Source organism: Xiphophorus maculatus, chromosome 6 (assembly GCF_002775205.1).
Source record: "Xiphophorus maculatus strain JP 163 A chromosome 6, X_maculatus-5.0-male, whole genome shotgun sequence".
Classification (NCBI taxonomy): domain Eukaryota; kingdom Metazoa; phylum Chordata; class Actinopteri; order Cyprinodontiformes; family Poeciliidae; genus Xiphophorus; species Xiphophorus maculatus.
In genome coordinates, this window is record NC_036448.1 from 10,974,895 (window position 1) to 10,991,266 (window position 16,372).

General features: G+C 39.5%; 1 protein-coding gene across 3 annotated transcripts; it reads right to left on the reverse strand.

The window, feature by feature from the left end:
• Nucleotides 1-706: 706 nt before the first annotated feature.
• LOC102235284 (neurabin-1-like) lies at nt 707-15,640 on the reverse strand. 3 transcript variants are annotated; one of them, XM_023336150.1, is made up of 21 exons: nt 15,336-15,640; nt 14,894-14,967; nt 14,626-14,672; nt 11,886-13,846; nt 9,964-10,096; nt 9,741-9,861; nt 9,556-9,660; nt 8,003-8,090; nt 7,756-7,917; nt 6,851-6,904; nt 6,340-6,440; nt 4,875-5,003; nt 4,666-4,762; nt 4,513-4,582; nt 4,142-4,272; nt 3,836-4,065; nt 3,669-3,734; nt 3,068-3,269; nt 2,782-2,880; nt 2,441-2,629; nt 707-1,251 (listed from the first exon to the last, which is right to left on the reverse strand). In XM_023336150.1, the coding sequence occupies exons 4-21, from the start codon at nt 13,611-13,613 to the stop codon at nt 1,048-1,050; spliced, it is 3,909 nt and encodes a 1,302-aa protein (XP_023191918.1). In that variant the 5' UTR covers nt 13,614-13,846; nt 14,626-14,672; nt 14,894-14,967; nt 15,336-15,640; the 3' UTR covers nt 707-1,047. The 3 variants fall into 3 exon arrangements, with proteins under 3 accessions (XP_023191918.1, XP_023191919.1, XP_023191920.1); XM_023336151.1 differs by lacking the exon at nt 15,336-15,640 and having other exon boundaries at nt 14,894-15,074; XM_023336152.1 differs by lacking the exons at nt 14,626-14,672; nt 14,894-14,967.
• Nucleotides 15,641-16,372: the final 732 nt, after the last annotated feature.

Genomic DNA, 16,372 nt, shown 5'->3' on the forward strand with positions numbered 1-16,372 from the left:
TTTTCACTTCATAGGTGTGCCCTGTCAGGTTAATAAGTGGGATTTCTTGCCTTATAAATAGTCATGAAAATAAAGAAAACCCATTGAATTAGAAAGGTGTGTCCAAACTTTTGGTCTGTACTGTATATACAGTCATATTTTTGGTGGGTCTTGTTTTTGTACATTGAGAGATGAAAATTTGGAAATACAATATATTTTTGAAAATTAAGGTGTTGAGGATCAAATATGAAAAGTGGTTGTTGGGGGGCGGGAGGGCTTTTTAAATTAAATTTATGAGAAACACTGTACTGCATCAGAGCCAAAAGCAACAGGTTCTCATGTGGTGCAGATAGCACTTAGTTTGGCAGCTGTAAAGAAAAGTTTTTATATTTTTAAAGGAATTTCTTCTGCTCTTGCAAAGACTATTTTCAAGCCAATAAGCAAGAAGTGTAAATACTCATGATGAAACCAAAATGCAACCTTTCCCCAGCATACAGTTTGTATTACCAGATCACGCATTTGTATTCTCCAGTGCAGATGACAATTTGCCATAGTTTTTATTTCTAGACAGAGTTGTGTATGTGTTGCCATACAGTAAACGTTTGTCTAATACACAGCTGCCAGATATGTTGAGTTCAAATGAATGTTTTTTTTTAATACTTTGAATAAAATGTTAATTTTCTTGTGTTTCCCCATTCATATTTTGTTAAATGAGAATATCAAGCAATGCAATTTAAATCATTTATTAAAACACACAAAAAAGCATTTACAGCAAATTCCTGAGTGCAAAAATCAGCACACATTTAAAAATAATTTGAAGAATAAATAACACTTGATTAAAAACCCATTGCTGCAAGATGGGTAATTACACACTTCCCAGTTAAATACATTTAATTTGTCTGAATCATGATGCTGAACTCAATCTGTGGTAGAGATCCAAATAAGCCCCCGTGATGCATTTAAAAACAAGATGTGTGAAGTAGATCTATCCATTTCTATTAACACAAAAGACTGGTTTCCATTCCAAAAATGCTGGTGCTGCAGGTGATTTCACCTCTCAAGCTGGTTTTACAACAGAGACTCTGTTCTTACGGTTTTGCCACACCCGCTGACATCATTTACAGACGTGTCACTCAGCATCCTTGCTCTCTCCCCGCCTTCACCCTCCTTCAGCTTCTTTCCTTCTTTCCTTTGATCCTTCTCCTCTCTTCTCATTTCCTTCAGTTTCTTCTTGAGGACAGAGCGGTCATTTTGATTTGACACGCCGAGAGCCTGTTGGAGGGCGTGTACCACAGATCAACATAAAATGTAACAAGGTGTGAGGCAATCAGACTCATTGCTGTAACCATCTAAAAACTCTTGTGCCTAACGTTGTGCAATCGATGCATTGGCTCTGATGGAAGACCTTGCAAATGGGACTTGGGAAGGAACCTGTTTTCAGGTATCACCAAGAATTCCTGCCTATTAACCCTTTACGACCCAAGTTTCAAACATCCACCTGGATATTTTTGCTTATTTTAACTGTATGCAGTTCTTTAAATGTCCTATGAGTAAATATATTTGCCCATTTATCCATAACTTGGAACTTTCAATATCTAGCAAGTTAATTTAGCAATTAACTAAATTGCTAAATTTAGTTAATTGCTAACTAACTAGATTAATTTAATAATATAACATTATTAAATATATTTAATAATATTGGCAGGAAATGCAACGTCTCCCCTTTCAGAAACCATTGGATTTTTTTCAGATAGCGCAAAGTGTGGCAGAATTATGGTACTGCAAATTTGGCTGGATCGTGGACGATCCTTTCGGTCTGGAAAGGTTAATGGGCAAGTCATATGTGGCTCCAACAATCTCACTTCTCAGTCCAAACTAACAGAGTTTCACAAATTTTGCAAAAAAAAAAAAAAAACCCCAAACAAACGAACAAAAAAAAAAAAACTAGAGGACATTACCCCCAATTTGGAACAAGAGGCAGTCCTACAGACAAATGTCCCACCTTTCAGATTTTTATTTGTTAAAAGGTTTGAAAAGAATTATCTTTTTACCTCTCCACCAAGGGATAATTTTTTTTTTTACCCCTCTAGGGGGCTTTTGTGGGCTCTAGTGTCCCTTATATGACAGTAGGCTGACAGGAAACGGGGAAGGAGAGGGGGGAAGACATGCGGCAAATATCGTCGGGTCCAGGAGTCGAACCCGCGACGGCCGCGTCGAGGACTCAAGGCCTCCAAATATGGGTCGCGCTAACCACTACGCCACCACGGCACGCCCCGGGATAATTTTATTAGATGACAAAATCCAGTAAAATACAACGAGCTTTATGGTTGTAATGTGATGAATCTGAAGAGGTCCAAGCCACAGTGTGTAACGTGTAGATAAAGATATAATTCAACAGTACAGCAATTTCAGAGAAGCAATTACTGACGCTAAAAGTCGTAGGCTTCAGGGTTTTTCTCACCTTGAGTTTCTGACTGTCCATATGGAGCAACTGTGTGCCATCCACCTCTCTGGCAGTGAACTCTTTGGTGTACCTATTCATGCTCATGCTGATGAGCCACAGACAGACCTGTTGGTTGTTCCACTCAGAGACAGGCTGGCACTGCCAGCGATTATTATTGTTGTTAGGAATTGGATAGTCGTCCAACGTCTGATGGGAGATCAGAGAAGTGAGAAAGAAAAAGGAAACTGTAACTAAAAGAAGCAGAGAACGTTTGGAGAAAAAAAAAACTGTCTAGACTAATTGCTCCACAGGGAGAGAGGGAAGGAAAAAAAGGGACAGAAGGAAGAGGACAGCCTTACCTCAGAGGAGGAAAAGGTGCAAGTGTGAGAATGTCCAGAGAGGGAGTGATCAGAAACGTGGCCCACCATGCTGGAGCTGTCCACCGGAGAGCCAATGCTCTAGAACCAGAAGAAAGACTCCCAGAGTACCTACATACTTAACATCTGCTGCATGCTTACCAAGCATGGGTGCTTATTTTAGAGTGAAATGCTATTTCTAACAAGATGTGTAGAAACACAATTAGGCTGAAAAGCTGGGAGCGTCCATAACCAGGGAACCATTATAACAACAGAAGAAGGTCCTTACCTGATCTCTTCTGTCTGCGGTGGTAAGATGAGGCAAACTGCTGCTGGACACCGATCGCAGCCTTTGCCTGTTTTGCTCCCCCTCCTCTTTTTCTTTCCCTCTGTCCCCAAACCAGGGTAGGTGCAAGCAGGAGGGCACAGAGTTAAACAAGCCAGATGGGGAAACCTCTAGCGGCTCGTCGATTAGATCACCACATGATCCGCTGGAGACAGTAAAGTTGTTACAAGCCTCTGAAGTTACAAGAAAACAGGGTTTGCCTGTATCCTTTTGGCATAATTTACCTAAGATGGAAAAAAACCCCTCAGAAAACAACTGTAATAAAGTGAATTGATACAAATACAAAAGGAATAACACTGATTTCAGATTAACAGTAAATATCAGTAAGAACATGAGTACGAGAGTTACAGTAATAGCATGAAGTATTTATTCTTCTTAAAAAAAAAAAAAAAGTATAAAAAGCCTGGCGAGATCTTAAAAGTCGTAAAGCCTGGTTCATACCTCAGAACCGGCCTACCTAAGAAATGACTCAACCCAATTACCATTTGTAAAATAAAGGCATCCAAGATTTAGTCATTTAGGGATCGGAAGAACATTTCCACACCTGCTGTTGGCTGATTTCCTGCTGCATTTTTCACTTCTCTTTTTGCTAAGCGACTTCCGAAGGCCACTGAAGAAAAAAAATTGCAGAGTTCAAGTACAGTAAAGACAACTCTAAATCATATAGTTACATTTGCTCTAGAAGAGTTTAGAGCATCTGAAATCTTCAACCTCAAGTTTGGAAAGATACTTCTGGACTTTCTGGATGCTGAGGATTTGCGTGGCGAGGATGTGACAGAGTCGCGGATGTAGATAAATGGGGTTGGGAGGGGAGTGCTGGTCGGCTGTCGACTAAGTGCTGAGGAAGTGGAGGTACTGGACCGGTCACTTCTGTTGCTTTGGACTACTGTGGAAGTGGACAGAGACAGACTCTCCTGTGGTTTAACGATGACTTCCTCCTGCTACAACAGAAAACAGGCAGACCAGTTAGAATAAGCAAGTTTTTAAACAGATGCATATTTTTTTTAATTCTCTTACCTGTTTTTTGAAGCTCTCTCTGAGTTTGTCCCGCGACGGTGGGTTGCGTTTTGATTTCTGGGCTAGCTGAGCTCGTGCTATGTGAGCGCTGGAGTCAAGACGTCCAGTATTAGGAACTGGAAGATACCAATCTGAGAAAAATAGTTGTCTTTTATTGTTTTTGGCACACAAATTTTTACTTTGATCTTTTTAAAACACCTTTCAATACTTGATACAGGTAGAAATTTTATCAAACCACTACAAATGAAACAAGAGTATCCCTATACGTGCATCAAGCATTAACATTTATCTTATTTTAATAAAAAAAACCATAAATGCCACTGTCTGATGCATTTAAAGAATGTTTATCTAGTTCCTCTCGACATACAGACCTGTGACTGAAGGGTCCATGGTGTGGTTCCTTTTTTCTAGTTCAGGCTCTTTTCCTTCAAGCTGAGCTATCTGATAAATAACGAGAAACAATGAAAGAATCAGGAGCCATGAAGGAAATGAATCCACACAGACTTATAATATCTCCCCCTCACCTGGGTCTGCAGCCTTTCTACAGTTTCTCTGTGCTGCTTTTCTCTCTCCTCCATGTCATTAGTCATATCTGCAAGTTTTTTGTCCATCTCCTCCTCTCTGGGGGGAGAAATTAGACATTTTTGCTGCAACTTTCTAACTTGCTATATAGACAAAGTCATACGAGGTACATACAGTTGAAAAAAATAATAATACTGTATTTCGATCATACCTGCTCTGGTAATCTCTGACCAGTCTCTTGGCTTTGCCGTATTTGACCTCCAGGCTTTCTGTTTGGCCCTGGGTATCGGCCAGTCGCTGACTCACGACTCTGCACAGCGTTTGGGCCTCTTGCCAGTAGCTAACAATTAGAGCAAGTCTTATTACCATGTTCACAACCAACAACATCATTCTGCTGACTACAGCCATAACACTATATGAGGGGTACATCTTAATCTTCCCTTCGCAAGTCTCTTAAACTGATCCAGATATGTTTACTTTTCTGCCTTTTCCTCATTCTTTCTCTAATATCTCTTCAAATATGGGATATTTGTCATAAACTTTGAGTTAAAAGCATGGATACCTAGAACCACCAAGGGGATCATTTCAACCCACCAAATATCAATATAAAATGTTGCATGCTTAGCAGGTGCTGGACCAAATGGTTTGTTGCTATGGCAACACCATAAGCCAGAACACTTGAAGATAACAACAATTTTTTTGTCGATTCGGACAAAGAATTGTTCAAATACATGATGAAAAATTACCCCTGCTCCAAAACACCTCGATCAAAAGATTGATTCAGGTGTGTGTGAGAGGGGATGCATCTAAAAGTTGCAGTTCGGGGGCACTCAAGGACTGGATTTGCAGACTACGGATTAGAGGAAGTAGTTGAAACATGAACAAAGAATAAATTTGAAACATGAGCACAAGTGATATGGATTATGATGAATATGGGAGGAATCTAAACAGAATGAGGTCAGTGATCAATATGAACCTGGCCGAGGATTAAGATACTGAAACTACTATTACTCCTGAAGGTGTAATAGTAATAGTAATATATTACTATTACATATATATTATACATATATATATTACTATAGTAATATATTACTATTACTCCTGAAGGTGTAATAGTAATCTATAATTAGGCATATATATATACATATATGTGCCAAATTTATTTAAAGAACAGTTTCTGCAAGTGCACACCATATCACAATAGCTTAGTTTAAAGGAAAAGAGCAATAAATCTTGATTTAAAAGAAGTTGGCACTATGCTATTGTCTTCATTTCTGTAATCATAGAAATGTTTCTTAGCAAATGTGTAACTATGATGCATTTAAAGAATGAAACAAAAAGTAAAAAAGGGAGATTAAGATTTAAGTTGTAATTATTTTTTGGCCTGAGCTTAAAACAGAAGTGTAGCATAATCAGACATTACTTTGTTCCTGGTGCTCCAAAGCAACATTTAAAAACAATATTTTCACTGTATTAAAAAAAAAAGAACAAAAATATTTTGCTCAACTAGACTGTACTATGAAAAAAATAAACTGCCTCTTTCAGGCTTTTATGGACACACGTTCAAAATGAGGCCCTCTGGTGGTTCTACGGGGGATTGGCCCTGTTGGCAGTTCCAGTGTTAAGCCTGAAGTCCACTCCCAGTCAAACACACTTATGACAAACCATCAGCGTACTTCTCTAGTTTCTCTGCTTTCTCCTCTCCAGCCTGTGCTCTTTGTTCCAACTCGGCTCTCAGGCTCTGCCAACGGGCTCGCTGCTCCTCCCATGCCTTTAACTGGCATAAAAGCAGAAAAAATAAAGAGACTTTAGAAAGGAAGCTTACAGTATATTATTGCAACAGAGACAATTCCTTTAGGAGAACATATGAACTCCAAACTGTTTCAGCACAAATAAAAAAAAGTATTCATATAAAACAAGATGGATAAAAGCAAGATGATTTTTTTCTTCTTTTTTTTTGAAGGGCTTTGAAAACCCAGTCATATCCACAGTGGTGATTACATCAAGGCACAGGCTGGAGAGTGGGACTGACGTGGCTCAGAGTTGGAATAACTGGCCTAATAACTGGGCATGAGCCATCTCATACCCAGTTAAATGGGTCAGGCTGTTTCCAAATCTGGACACAAAGGTAGCGTCTTACAACGAGTACAGTTATAGGTCTGTGTGCGAGATTCAAATCTCACCTACCTTCTCTTTAGCTCGGTACAGCTGAGCTGTTCTGCTTCTCAGTTTGGACTGAAGCTGTTAAAAAGATGCACATGAATCAGTTTGGACATAGTCATGCAAGCTGCTGCTGCGATTACAGCTTGTTATATTTTTAAAATATGGCACAAGTACCACCACAAGTAGGACTGTTGGAATGCTTTAAGTAGTCCTTAGAACTGCTTTTGGTTATTTTTGAGGTAAACATAAACAAAGTAATAAGAATGAAGAGTCAAAAGACCAATTCGTTAAGCAGATCAGTCTTTGTTTTACCAGAAACATATCAGAAGTGTGGTGGAGTGGATTCAACTAAAAAGAGACAAAGGTGATTTAGTTCTAATGGCTCTGAAGTTAGAAATCTGATCTGAGAATGATATAAACAAAATTAGATATAATCTAGATTCACATGTGAAAATCAATGTGAAATGTGATTTGCTAATTTGTACTTTCAAATACTACAACAGATTTAGGTTGTATCGTACTGTGCATGTGGGTTATATGCCAGGCTGATTAAGCAATAATTGTTATGCTTCATTTTATTTATTTTTTTTTACTGGTTCCATTACTAAGTTTTATGTGCTCATTTAGGATTTTGGAGTCATATTTCTTGAAACACCATGAGCTAAAAAAAATAAATAAAACAAATTGAATAGTTCAATCAACTCTTAAAAACAATGGGTTATTTTAAAATATCTTCTGCTTTTGTGTCCCAACACTAACCATATAAGTTCTCATGTAAAGTTGTTTTAAGATTTCTTTCAGTAAAGTGGTTCGTGAAAAACTTAATATTTCACAAGGGAGTCCATTTGGAAAATGGAGGGAGCAATTTTGATTTACTTTATCTAATCAGGATTAGATAAAGTAAATCTTACCTGATCAAGGAGTTGTACCTGCTGGTATTTGAGACAGAGTTGGTAGTTGTCCAGACTGGACAAAACAGACGCATCTTCCTCTTCATCCTCATCCTCCTCCACTTCTTCCTCCTCAAAGATCGAGTCTCTCTCTGACACACTGCCATCATTGTCCTCATCTACACTCCTTCGGCGTTCTCTCTTCAAATGCAGGAAAAACAAAAAAACAGTATAATGAAATATTTTCTTTTTTGTTAAAGAAAAAAAAAAATCACCCTAAAGAAACCTGTTTTGTTTTGTCCATTTCCAGACTCTCGTTGATTAGTCTTGCCACCTCACTCTCCACCCCTTCCTTCTCTCGGCCAATCAAAAACCTGCACAGAAAAAAACAAATCTGTCACACCTGCAAACAATTACTCCTTACTCTGAGACACCTTTTCACACTGCATCATGGGATAGCCTCCTGCACCTCAAATGTGGAGCACAGGTGTCAATGACAGCAATGATTGGATGCTAAACAATTAGAATAACCCAACATACATAACAGACTTGGCCTGTCATGGATTAGAGAGCATGTGTTGCAATGAGTTCCTTTAAACTCTATAAAGTCAATTATGTGTTGAGAATACGGCACAAAAGCTGTGAAAATAGGATCATGCCACACACGAATGATTCCCAGCAGGCAACAGCAGCTGAATGGGGTCAACACAACAATTTTCCTCTCTATGTCTTTATGTGTCCAATTTTACGGTTGCCATTTTCACCGTTGTCCTGGTTAAAGCACACAGGCTGCCATTTTATTCAGACCCTAGAAAAGCTGGATTTGACCCTTCAGCTGCTTATTTTAGTTTACATATGATCTATAGAAGGTTTTTTTTTCAATCTTTAGGATGGCCACATGGCTTTGGAGCTGCACAGCAGCTAACAGGAAGGACGTAAAGCAACAAGAACAAATAGGGACTTGACTTGCACAACAGGCCATGGCGTCTCTGGTGTGCTGCTATGAGAGATGTCAGTAACATGTCCTCTAAAGCTTGTTTATTCACGCTTAACTTTTATCCAAATGCTGTTAGAGCTGTTCTATGTTTTCCCACTTCCACATAATTTGAGTATGGTGGTTATCAAAATTTTTTATAGCCTCTTCCAGACAGATGTCAGCAACCTTCTTTAGAGCTTTAAGCCTAAGTCATGTTGCTAGAAAAGTTCGGTTTTTCCTTATTTATTGATTCAACTGTCACAACATAGTGACAGTTTACATATATATATAATGTGTTTATAAAAATTGCATACTGAAGCTTTAATAAGTCCTTGTTTGCAAACTGACTTTGTATTTATACAATTTCTATGACATTACAATGTGACGGTCTGAAACATGTGTCGCGAACGAGGAAAACAGAACTTCTGCAAGAGAAAAATTTACTCAGTTTCTATTTAAAAAGTAATAAGATACATTTGATTGGAAGGGTTTGTTCAAATTTCCAGACTATCAAGACGTACAGGATCTAATGTGTAAACTCACTGTAGGTATTAAGGGTTCTATTTTTACATCCTTTGTTCCTGTCAGTGCATTTCTACATCTACTAATGAAAAAAAAAAACATCAGGAAAGGAAGGGGGATGGAAAGTTATATTTATCTCACTTCATCTAAAAATAATCTCTTACAATAGACCTTAAGAAGTCTTAAAAGTCTATAGTGATTAATGTTTCAGACTTTTTTTGTTTTATACTGGGTCATCGACATTGAGGTCAAACTTGCACTGTGGTGCAACTTTTAAATAAAAAGCAAACATTTGACTGTCTGAAGAAAATCAAGTTTGCTTCATTTTTAGAATTACTTACTTGACCAGGCCTGATGTGTTTTTAAGGACTGTAGCGGCGAACAGCTGGGAAACTCCAACCAGACTTATGCCGTCCACTTCCACGATCTGATCGTTCACCTGAATCCTAACATGCACAAGAGGGGTGGGGGGGAAATATTGTTTTTGATTTTCATAACCTTCCAAATTAATTATGTGCAATTTTACCTTCCATCCTTGTGGGTTGCACCTCCTTCTGTGATTGTTTTAACAAAGATTCCCAGTTTTTCCAGCCCCTGGTCAGCCCCTACACCCATTCCGATGATACTAATGCCCAGTCCGTCCACTCCTGGAGGTGGCGGGAGCAAGAAAACCATTACGACCTGGCATTTTCAACTTTTCTGGCCTAGGAGCTTTTACCATGGACATCAGGCAAAAAGTAGGCACAAACCTTTTTCTATGTCCACTGGAAAAACATCCATCCTCTCCACTCTCTTTTCCAGCTCAAACTCAGCCGAAGCGGACACTGGATCGATGTCCTCATTGTGTCTGTCGTAATCTGCGTTGGAATATGTGCTGTACACCTGAAAATCACAATAAATGTCCAATTCAAAAACCCTATGGAGACCTCAGCTGAGATAAACACTGATGGAAGAAAAAAAAAAGAAACTGACTTTCTGAAATAGCTGTTTTATACGCTCATATTTAATAAATGAGCCAACTGTAAAAAGAACCATCTGCAGTTACTGACACCAGAAGACACTGTTTATGCCTGGAAAATCTGTCAATGACAGTGTGTGAGGCGAGAGACTTGGGAAGTGTTACAGAGAGCATATGGTACGCGCATAATTATAGGATTGCTAAAGATCTCAGATGTCCTGACGCAATATGGGACGCTACGTTACTACAGTGTCTTCTGCCACAATCATTCTTAATCAAGATTTGATGTGTAAAGAGCCTTAAAATAAATTAGTCTTTTACTGTAGTAGCATAACCCACACTGAGATTCTGCCTTTAATTTGAATGTATTTATTCAATGAACAAGAAATTGCAATTGTTATAATTGTTGGTACCCTTAACAATTGCTTTGAAATACATGTTACTGAAGCAATTCATTCTGATTTATGCTTTACTTTCACGAACTTTTCATCAGTGAGTAATAACTTTCTGATTCCACATGGTAAAAATATGACATGACACTGAAGCACAGTACCTGCCCCTAGACTGCATAACCACAGATGTTCACTTATCTGCCACCAAGGAGCAGGATGGTACATTACATAATGTGTGTAGCAGCCTCCATGAGCTTCATCAAGTTACTGGTGCAGACAGGAGGTTAGACCCAAATTTAAAAGTGATGACCAACCAATAACTGAATCAAAGCAGTTCTTTGTGATCGCAGTAGTGCACACAATAATACTGCGATGATGAGTGTGGATGGGTATACTGTGCAGCTCTATCTGGAGATGTGACAAGGCGAGAAGTGAACAGGGTGGTAGAGGACGTGAAATAAAATATCCAAGGTTTAGTTTTAGAGTCCTGCAGCAAAGGGTATATTGAGGTAAACACATCTCTATAGAAACCATAAGACACTATTACCATGCCAACTAGCTGTTTAGAAGTGAGACCTGGGCGAAAATAATTTCTATCCTATTAGAATTGCAAACATGTTGATTTTGGTTAGCTTCACTGAGACTTTAATTGTATATTTTGCCCAGATGAGAATAAAACTAAGCAGGAAATACACTAACAGGTTTGGTGTAAACACACACAATGGATATGTAGTAAAACATATTTCCCCACTGCTAAGTAGGGGTGGAGGATCTTTCAAAGGACTGGGAACCTTGTCTCAGTTTTGGACTGAGATGGTCTTCTTCCATGTCCATCTCAGTCCCAAAGCCTAAATCTTACAGAAAACCAGAGGACAATCTAAAGACTACAAAAATCTTTAGTTTCTCTGTAGCCACCAACCTTGTGGAATATTATGAGGCAATTATAAATTATATGATTTAAAAAGCTCTAAAATTAAAGGCTGGATTTTACAGTCTTTGAGGATTCGATTTCAGGCCTTTTACATGTTTTTATCAGTGGTGGCAACAGATTTCTGACAGTACGCAGGAGTTTTAGTGCATTTATGTAAAAGCAGCTCTGAGCATGATGCTGACAGACTGAGGCATGTAGGCTCCTGCCTGTTCTCCTCCCCTAATAGATAAAAAAGCATAGCTTTGGGCTACGACCTCTCCTGCATGGATTCTAACAGCTGAAGGAGCTACCAGTTACAAACATGTCAATGAAACAATTTCCATCTCAGACAAAAAGCTAATTAAACTTAAATAGTTGAAATTGGCATAATATTTTCCACTATAGCATTACCTTGATTGGTGCTGTGGAGAACCTAACCTTCCTCTTAGCAGCCTCTGGTGAATCCTCATTCTGACAGTCCAGTTCAGGCACACCGGGAATCTCCTCATATTCTGCTGCAAACTGGTTTCCCCCCTTCATACAGCTTTCCTGTTCTTCTTGTAATGATGCTGAGAGCTCTGGATGGAACTGGGAGTCCTTATCGTACCAAAAAGCTCTGTTCTCAATCCCACAAACTCCTGCAGCTTCCGTTTGGTCATCTTTGCTTCCTTCTCCATCTCTACATGAAACATGCATCATCTTCTCAGTGACAATATTCTCTGATGTTGTGCCTTCTTTAATTTCCGTTCTTTGACTGTGTCTAAAGCCTTCTTCTCCACCTTCCACCTTCCCCCCTCCTTCCTTGTCAGAAAACATCTCTTGGATCAAAACCTCTAATCCAGCAGCACTTTCTCTAAATCCACCATCAGTGGTTTTCTCCTCGTCTTCACTTTCTTCTGTTTGATTCTTCTTAGTTTGTGCAGTGAAGTGTCTGTGCTGCTCCTCCTCCCTTCCGCCCTCCCATTGTTTGTTCACCTGCTGATACATGTCTCCTCTCCTTTCCCCTCCATTCCCAGTTGTTTTCCACTGCACGTCTTTTGATAACTCTGTGTGCTGTTCTGAGGAAGTGATTAGATTATCTCTTCCTTCAGTGAATGTATGAAGACTTTCAGGTGTTTCCACAAAGACATCCTCCTCAAAGACGTCACCTACCGAGGCTTTCTGATCTTCCTCATCAGCTTTGTTCAGATGCATTTCGATCTCACCTTTTGTACAGCATTTGTCCTTCTGCACTCTCTCTTCTTCATTCTCGTCACTTTCTGAAGAATCATTCTTTACGTTGACGAGTTCTGCCCTCAGGGTTTCCTCAGGTGCCAAGCCGACTCCCGTCTCTTCCTTTGATTGTGATGTTGCAACCTCACCAGGCCCGTTCAGTACTGAAGATTCATAATGCCTCATCAGTGACTCCGCTTGAGGGGCCTTTATGTTTATATTGTGGTTTATAGATAAGTCTTTATCCGACACATCCTTTTCTTTGATTTTCTCACTTGCCTCTTGCAGCTTTTCTACTTCTCCTTTTCCAACGGCAGCCCCCTTGCTTCCTCTGATGATCTGAGGTTTTAAAACCTGTCCTCCTCCTCCTCCTACTCTGCCAACCTCCAACATCTTACTCTCAAACAGCCTCCGGGTCACCGAAAACTTCTGAGCCAGAGCAACTCTGTCAATATCCACTTTTTTCTCTGATCTGGATGGTTTATCTTGCAGTAGTTTTTCTGTGGACGAAATACTAGCTAGACTGCTCAAAAAAGAGGGGGAGAAGCTCATGACTGAATGCCTGGATTCAGGGAAAGGAGAAGTGTTGAGTTGAAGGCTGGGATGCGACGCAGAAAGGAGAGGAATGGAGCCAGAACCCAAGACTGGAGCACCGTCTTGTCTTGACTGCTGGCTGTCCATCTGAAGAAAAATGTTTTCTCTTATCTTGGTACCCCTGGTGCCTTGGATCCGACCTCGGCTCCCCGTGACGCTGCTGGTGGACAGGTCGTCACAGGGCACTGCAGAACCCTGGCAGGCAGCAGCAGCTTGGGGCCCTCCTTGTAGACTAATTCCAGTGTCAAATGTGCATTTGATAGCATGAAAGTCAGACTTGTATGTTATCCGGTGAGGGGAGGCACTTCGGCCTCTGCTGTCTGTCCGCATCATCTGCAATTAGTCTATGTGAGGTTAAAGAAAATTGTTTTAAAAAATGCTGTAAATGGGACAGCTCACTGAAAAGAGGGGCACCACACAAAAAATAGTTGCTGCAGTGGCTGCAATAAGGCAAAAAAAATAAAAAATTAATAAATAAAAAAATCTGTATGATTCAATTATTTTCAATATTTGTGGGGCATTTGTCAAGCAGGCTCTTTCTCCAATTCACAAAGACATATTTACACCTGAAAGAGAGAAAGAAATAAGAACAATCAAATAAGAGCTTGTTGTCTCGACTGAAAGAATTAATTTGTTGAAAAAGCTCCCAAATTTGTACCGACTGTTCAACCGGAATCTAAATGTTTAGATCATCAATGCAGGCGAGGAAAAACTCACAGTTCTATTGCAAACAACGGAAGCAACCTGGCAACTTAATCGCTGCTAAAATTAAACTTTAAAGCTTTCAGGATTACTTAAACTCTCTGCGCAGGTGGAAGGTTTCCAATAGTCATAACTGTGAAGAAAACCAAACCATGCCTCGCTGCCGCGCACTGCTTGACACAGGTATCCGCAATTACTTCATTCAGCGGCCCGTATTCATAATTATGTGCACTCTGACGCGCTGTCGGTAAAAATGCCCGATTGAGGACATTTAAAGAAAACAACGTCGTGAGTCAATAGCGAAACAAACAAAAATGTAATTAATCTGCCAAAAAAAAATGCCACAGACATAATTAGAAGTTTGCAATTTCTGGACAATAAAACCATACATTTGTAGCTTTTGTTTGAATTCTAAATGTTAATATTTTATTATATATAATTAAATACATAAATTGGCAAAGGGGCAGCTTCTGAAAGTTTTAGAAAGTGATCGGATGAGAACCACCCATAAATTTGGGATGAGTCATTACCAAAGTCCCATCCCTGACAATTTTGCTAAATTGTTAGCAAGGCTGCTATAGTGGAACCGTAAATTTTTAGCTCCAGTAACAAACAAACAAACAAACAAACAAAACAAACAAACCTTGTATGGATGTCTACGCTGTCTCTAGCTGAGGTTTCACATCCAATCTTAAAAAAAAAAAACAGAATGAATATATTAAATTAAAAATAATAAAAATGCCCTCTATAAATAAATGCTTTTATGAGTCTTAACATTAAAAATTCAAAACTAACGTGAGTGCGCAAATTTACGACAGTCTGTGAACGCAACCTCCTTCGACTAAAGTGCGCGCGCAGCTTAAAGGTCATCAGAGAAGTAAATAAAACAGAAGATTGAGGTAATTTCTTACTTTTCTCCGAACGGCTCCGTCCTAACATTGCAGGCTTGTTTGTTTTCAGTCAGCCGGGGGTGACGGCTCCCTCTCTGGGATAAATAAACAGATGGCGACTCATGTCTCTAAATGCTGTAAATGGATTATCCCCTGGTAATCCTGTGTAAACTACTCCACTAACTGCGAACCACCAGAGCTGAGTGGGTACCAACACTGAGGTAAATTAGTAGATTGCACAGCCACTAACAGCAGATACACCCTGCAATATAAGTGCATTCATGACAATAAGTATCATCATTGTGATGACTACCATTTGCTGTGCTTAATATTTTACGCGCATGTGAAGGCAGTGCAGGTTTTTGTTCTATGTGCATATGCAATAATGTTGTCAGTCTTGGCAGCATATGCAGAGCGTCCTAGATTTATGCTAAGCATGCAGGTCATTGATAAATCCACTTACCTTTGTCTGTTGTTTAACTCCAACAGAGTATTTCCAGGTTTAGAGGCAAGCCATTTGCAAATATTAACTTGTGTGGATCCCGCCTGCTCTGCATGAGCAAGGATGCAACACCATCTGACTTGTGTTCCTGCCTACCTGTGCCTGTGAGATGGCAGTGGAGGCAAAGTCTGTCTGTGAAGTGGCACTGTGTTTGTGACGGAACCGACTGGACTGGACTCCACTGGACGGGGCCGATCCACGCAGAGAAACGAGTGGTTCCGCTTGCTGTGACCTGGATCTGACTGAAGACCGTTCTCCCATGTGGCGCCGGGACCTACTTGTTATAAATACAGGCCAATCAGAAAAGACTTCATCTGAATGAGGCTAACTTTTAGAGAGGGAAGGTAGGGGAGGGGATAGTGAATTAAAGCAAAAAAAAAAAAAAAGGAAATTTGAGGGAATGACGTCATGGTGAGAGGAAAAGCAAATATAGAGAGGTGGATGCTGTGACTGAGGCATGGCAGAGGAAATCAAGAATGAAGGCAGAGAATGTTGGCCTGGATAATGAAGGTGAGGAGTGAACTAAAGAATGGATGATTAAAAAGAAGAGTAGAAATTGCGAGATCCTTGCGTTTGTTGGGATGATGCCTGATTTTTTTTACATTTGTTTTACATTTCATCACATCCCAACCACAAGCTTGAAAGTATTTCATTAAGATGTTACAGGGAATACCAACACAAAGACACTACGTAATAGTAAAATGAAAGAAGAGATGATATGTGATTTTCAAAACAGTTTACAGGCAAAAATCTGAAAAATTGTGTGCATTTGTATCTGTGGCCTCTGACTTAATGCTTCATCTACACCTTTTACTTCAATTACACCAAATAATCCTGAAGCACGATGCTCACATCACCATATATTTCATTGTGAGAAATAATGCGTTCATGGTATTAAGTTAGTTTTCCTTCATCAATAGTTTACTTATGTATTTTGTTCAGTGTTGATTTTATGTGACAATGGGACCTTTGTTTAAATGCAAATTGGTTTCCTTCTG